Source organism: Leptodactylus fuscus, chromosome 6 (genome assembly GCF_031893055.1).
Source record: "Leptodactylus fuscus isolate aLepFus1 chromosome 6, aLepFus1.hap2, whole genome shotgun sequence".
Classification (NCBI taxonomy): domain Eukaryota; kingdom Metazoa; phylum Chordata; class Amphibia; order Anura; family Leptodactylidae; genus Leptodactylus; species Leptodactylus fuscus.
Window position 1 is genome coordinate 123,355,926 of NC_134270.1, and position 6,671 is coordinate 123,362,596.

Sequence of the window (6,671 nt, forward strand, 5' to 3'; positions counted from 1 at the left end):
CTCTTTTTTTGTTTAGTAATCTCATAAATGACTTCACAATGACACTCATGACTTTAGGAGATCTTTATATGCTCAGTTCACATAAATATGATCTCATATCCATTTATGCTTCATATAAAAGAGAAGCTGAGGAGAGGAACAGCATCACTTAAAATATAGGTTCTAGTGTTTGGTGTCCTCCCATCTGCTACAGTAGTGGGAACATCATGAGCTACAGAATTTTCCAGCCTTTCTTTCGGACCAAGACTAGTGAGGAGTATGTGGGTTATCCTATATACAGAACTCATCTTTCTTTAGATAGAGACCGCAATGTCAACAAACCTCAAGAGATGAATGTTCTTCAAAATGGAGCTTACTATAGAGTACACAATGTAAATGGATCATTCAAAGACTCATCTTATGGACGGTCAACTGGAAGTAGTTATGCTGTATACAGGTCTCACATGAGTAATTTCGACGGCTGCAATCCCTCCAAGAATAACGATTTATTAAACTTCAATGAGAAGAAGACTATGCAGTCACTCAATGATCGCCTAGCATCTTATCTGGAAAACGTCAAGTCACTGGAGAAGGAGAATGAGTTATTAGAAGAGAAAATCTGCGACTGGTATACAGAAAATGAAGGCCTTGTTTTCCCTGATTGTAGTCAGTACTTTAATGATATTATGGATCTCCAGAACCAGGTATGGACAGGTTTTATATATTTCATTTAGAAATCTTTCATAGCATAGGGCCTATAATATATTTTATTATTTTTCTGAAGGTACGCTCGGTCAGTGCTCATAATGCCAAGATTACCCAGGAGATAGAGGATAGTCAAAGGACTGCTGATGGCTATGCCCAAAAGTAAGTGTTACTATGTCTTTAGAAAAACGGAGGTATAACATTGAATGCATGCATGTTAGTATGGGTCATTTAGCAGAAAACAAAGCTTGACCATGGCTTCACTGCAGAAGGTATCTATGCCCGAAGTTGGACTAGCTGCCCAGAATACCAGGAGATCTAGTGGATCTAGATTTTACAAAATAACGGATCTAAAGGTCCAGACCAATTTAAAATAGAATTGGAGCCAATTATTTGCTCCCTGAATGATTGATCCACAAGTGTCATAAAATAATTACCGTAAGGTCTTCAGAAAAAGTAGGTGTATTACCAAATGCATACATGGAAATATGGGTGATCTTACATGGGTAGAGAGACAAGTTTCATTGTATGATCGCTGTGAGGTATCTGTGCACACGGTTCAACTCAACCAATAGAATACCATTGGATCCTCTGTTGGGTACAGATTCAATGGTTCCTAAAGGCCCAGTAGGAGACAACAAGCCTTGAAACTGATTTAGAGTCAGTAGGCGCAGTTCTTAGACATTAATATCACCACTGGATACAATGTGTGACCTGTAGACATGATCATTGGTCTCCAGTAGAAATAATTGAAATATTTCTGGTACAAACCCTGTCTGTCTCATGACAGCTGTGTCCAATTTTGTCAAAAGTTGAATTTTTAATTTCTAGAAATTTAGAGATTTGCTTTGTAAGTTCAGTGTCAATTCCCTATCTCAGCTCCATATTTACCCAGCTGTGTGCATCTCGACAGTCTGGTTATACTGATGACGTACTGTGATATTATTGGGGATTTACAGTAATTCTTCATGTTCTTTGAAGATATGAGATAGAGCTTATCACAAAGACTAAGGCTGAAGAGGAGTTATGCAATGACTATGAATTACTGGAAAACATACATGAAGAGAGTCAGAAACTTGATTTGTACATAGAACACTTGGAACAGGAGCTTCTTCAAGTAAAGAAAAGGAGCCAAGAGGTAAGAAGAATAAATGTTGACTGAGGTTATGAGTGGAAGTCATAAATACATAAATACAGCCAGACATCCATTATAGCATATTGACTGATTCTATTCCGTAAGTCCCTTTGACTTCCTCTTAAGTGTTATACTTACTTTCTTTTACTGCATCTATTATTATTATTATTTATTATTATTAATTTTATTTTCAAGTATTGATGTAGCAGGACTCTCTGTAGACCCCATGAAGACCAATTGAAAACACCCAATAAGTATACATTATCTACAGAGCAACAAAACCCCTTGAAGCTGGCCATAAACCTTAGTTCATAAACCAGTAAAACATTCTATAAAGGAGATACATGAAAATGTAAATTAGTGTAAAAAGTAGGCTTTTCTTACTCTTACTGTATGTATCAATATGTAAAATATTATTTGATGACTCTGCAGGAGATAACCTTTCTTCAAGCTCAGCTAGGAACCAGAGTTGCTGTAGAAGTAGAGGCTGCACCTTCCATAGATCTAAATGCAGCCTTGTCTGACATCCGAAATGAATACGAAACCCTGATGGAAAGAAACTTTGATGATGTTGAGAAAATGTTCCATGAAATGGTAAGCAAATCATCATGAACGTAGCTTCAAGGTCCTTGGCATTAAGGTATGATATGCAACATACTCCCCTGTTCCATTTCAGAGTTGGACTTGGGTGCCTAGGGCCCACCAGTAAAATTTATGTGGGGCCAATGTATAGCTACATGTAAATATTTCCAGTGGCTTGCTGCCTAGCCCTTGCCTCTTGTTTCTGTCCGAGGGCACTGTCAGTAGTCTGTTGTCTTGCTGTTGCTTTGACTTACGACCCATTCAGCTCTGAGAGCAAAGGATATGTTCCTATATAGCAGTAACCTTCGGGTAGCAGCAAGATGCTGCAGGATGACTGGTTATTGGGGGTCCCGGCAATATGGTTGAGAAGAAGGATAGTGGTTTCAGGGAGGAAGGATACTGGTTGGTCTGACTCTGCACCTAGATGTAATCTCACCCAGTGTATCTATAGTATATAAGAGTAAACTGGGTAGTTGCAAATAATCTACCTAGTATATTATAGTGATGCTTAACCTGGTTGAGATACTATGCAATGAGTTTCAGTATGAGGTATAGTGAATGCACTGTGCCTTGCCAGGTTGAGCTGAGGGCCCACCTAACTCAGGGGCCTACTGGTGAATTCATCTGTTTGCCCGTGAGCCAGTCCAAGTCTGTTCCATACTGATGTCCAGTAATGTGGTAAGAGGGCCTTTCGACCCACTTATCATCATAACCCATTTGTAACAGCTGCATCCTAATCCCTATAGCTGCAACCTGTGTAAATCATGTAACCTAAAGCCTCCCTTCCACATTCATACAGTCATTCTTATGCCATTACAGGGATGTAATTCAAGAGTTTTTGTAGGATTATTGCATGGATGGCGTTCCCTTGTAATAAGAGTCTGACCCATGGAAAGGATCGTAGCTGTTCTACCAGGAGGAGCAAACATATGGAAAACTGAGTCTATGTCTAGAGAAACATGGATGGGCATCATTCTAATGGTGGTTGGGGTCCAAGTGATTGATTTCTTTCCTATGGAATGACTCTTTACATGTATTATTTCTCTTTTTTCTCTAGACCTCTGAACTGTCCTATGAAGTATCTTCTGGCATCGAAGAACTCCAACTATCCAGTAATGAAATAATGGAATTGAAGCTGTATGTGCACACACTAGAGACAGAGCTAAGGAAACAGCGAAGTATGGTAAGAATTCAGATTAAATGGAATTTACAATGGTCTGTCTTGTTCAGTGTGCGAGAGGCAAATTCAGGGAAGAATCTAATGTGTTCTGTATTATGGGATTACACCAGAGATATAGGTGTTATCTGTGTTACTATATTTGCCATTCCTGAAAGAACCAGGCAATATGCTTATGTAGCAAATGTCTTAACCACAACCCGCATGATAATAATAAATATGATCTCTTAATATATCACTTTCATACAGGTCACAGCTCATGAGTGTGCACTCACAGAGATAAGTGAGCATTACGACTCCTACCTCAGTTATCTACAAGGCATGATCAATATGAATGAATCTCATCTGGAAGACATCAAATCTAAGTTGAAACAATTACACATTGAGTATAATGTCTCCATGGATCTGAAAACATCACTGGAGAAGGAAATAGATGCCTACAATCACCTCCTGGAAAAACACAAAAATATGTATGTATGCAGCACTGGGATTTGATTGATGTACTGACATGGTGATGGGGAGAGGTACTAAACAGGTATCAGGGTCAGAGTCAAAGTCTTACATATATAGATTGCAAGCTATAGTACATTGCAATACAGGAGAATTAAATCAAGTATTAAATAAAAAACAAAACAAAATACTATCAGTATGTCTTTGGAGAACTGGAGGAAATCCACACAAATACAAGGAAACATACAAACTCCTTACAGATGTTGTCCTTAGCAGGATTCAAACTCAGGACTGCACTAACCACTGAGCCTCTGTGTTCCCCCAGGCATAGCCATTTCTGTATCAGTGCATTCTGCCTGCTTTACCATAGATAACAGAATAAATTCTATATTGTTATGGAGCCCGGGGGCGCTGTGATATACTTCTTATTTCCTAGAGTTGTGCTGTGTCTAACTTTATGAACCTATGCATGGACTCTTTGTTGTACAGTAGACTCGCAGTTTGTGTTCCCTACATATGTATTTTGTTAAAATAACAGTTAATTCCATTTTTGAATATTTTTTGGCCTTGCCCTATTAAATCAGCCTATTAAATGTTGATAAAGTCAGGGCCATTTTTGATGACCCTACGGCATGTTGGATTGACCACCACTGTTTAGTATCTTGCGTTGAGGTGATGCCGGATTTATGTTCATACCATATTGTTAATTCTGTTCTCTTCATACGAAGTTCCAACACATTATTCCATAGAAGCAAGAGATGGTAAATGGAAACATTTCTAACATGCATGACAATGACGTTCCATGTACTGTATTTAGAAAAGTGTCCACCGATTAGATTGCACATTTGGTCAATGTTATAAGCTCCATCGTGATACACATTTTAACCAATCCAACCAGTAAAAGCTGGGAGACGAAGGCCTTTAGGATATGTTAAGTATTGTAACTTGTGACAACTCCTTGTCTTCTAGGAATTCACCTTGGAAAAAGACATATGAGACCGGTGAGTTCTGGTATGACAGTGATGAAGATACATCAGAACAAACATCAACCGAGTGAAAATGATAAAGCTTCATGACTACTTTTTCCATGTCCTACTTTACTTCTCTTTCAGTATGGTTTAGTATGTGGCACACGTAAAACTGGAGATACACATTCATTTATGACATTGTTTTCTCCACAACTCAGCCTATGGTCACAGCTTAGGGATGGGTTATGGTGAGAAAATCTTGAGATATAACTCGCAGATACAGTTCCTCTTTCTCATACAGTATAATAAGTCAACCCAAGTTATTTTTGATGTCAGTCCACTACAGGCAGTCTTCACAACTTCTGGTAGACAGAAAGACAGCTCAAAAGATAATGGTTGACTTCCCAAACTGCCTCTCAGTGGGATACAAGTAGTAGGTTAATGTGTGTCTTAATGTAGAAAGGCAGTGGCAGAACAGTTCTCGGGAATACCTTCATATTTCTATATACTATGCGTATGTTAATGTGTGCATAATAGTGTTGTTAAGGTTATTAGATATGTACAGAATGTATATATTTCTGAATTGTAAATATTTCCCAACTACGTTTTATACATGTTGAATGAGTATTCATAATCACACGTAATATCATTATTTTACCTTTCAGAGAACCTATCACTTTGAAATATTACAGAGGACCTTAACGTCCTCATAGATGTGCAGTATTATATACTGCTAGAAAGTCGATGGTGCATTGAATTCAGTGCACTGTTGGCTTTCACAATATGCGCTCCGATGCTGGAGATATTGTTGCCATTAGTTTCGGCACCAATATTTCCCTACTGTCAGAAAGGTGGGCCTTATGGCTCAGCGTCATCACTGGATGCTAAGGAACGCCCCCCTGACAGTACAAATCTATGAAAGAGTACTGTCAGGGGGGGTGTTACCTTCAGCCCAGGGATGATGCTGAACTGTAAGGCCTGCTTTTCTGACAGTGGGGAGATATTGGTGCCGAAACAAACAGTACCTGTAACAGTACCGATATCTCCTGCATCAGGGCTCATAAGCCTACAGTGCACTGTCAGATTTCTATTGGTATATAATACTGCACATTTATGAGGACACGAAAGGTCCTCTTCAAAAGAGTTATACAGGATTAGAAAACATATTTGTGTGTATATATATATATATATATATATATATATATATATATATATATATATTTTGCAAGCACAGTGCCAAATCTGTCCACAACTTGAATCTTGTGTTACAACTCAGATCCATTGCCGTTAAAGAGATCGGCTACAATTTTATACACTATTTGTGTACAGGCACAATGCTGTTTTTTGGAGAATACAGCCATGGTTTTCTAATCATTGACAACCACATAAAAGGGATATTTATTTTCTAATTTTGATGGCCTATCTTAGATCTGCAATGGTCCAAAAGCAGATCATTTGTTTCTGTACACCATGGCTCCTGGTAATATTTATACTCCTTGCATGTCTGCACTGCCCACTCACAAGTACAACGGTGGTTTTAGTTACTGCCGTTCTAGCTGGTAGGCTTCAATAGAGCAGCTGATCTGCGGCGGTCACAAATGTCAGACTCTCACAGAAATAATATTGATGACCTACCCTAAGATTAGGCCATCAATATTAGAAAGAAAATAACCCG

The 6,671-nt window shown here is 38.6% G+C and overlaps 1 protein-coding gene across 1 annotated transcript; it reads left to right on the plus strand.

The window, feature by feature from the left end:
• The first annotated feature begins 206 nt into the window (after positions 1-206).
• On the plus strand, positions 207-5,250 carry LOC142209372 (keratin, type I cytoskeletal 19-like). The gene is made up of 7 exons (XM_075278346.1): positions 207-683; positions 764-846; positions 1,666-1,822; positions 2,252-2,413; positions 3,459-3,584; positions 3,828-4,048; positions 4,998-5,250. The coding sequence occupies exons 1-7, from the start codon at positions 207-209 to the stop codon at positions 5,083-5,085; spliced, it is 1,314 nt and encodes a 437-aa protein (XP_075134447.1). The 3' UTR covers positions 5,086-5,250.
• Positions 5,251-6,671: the final 1,421 nt, after the last annotated feature.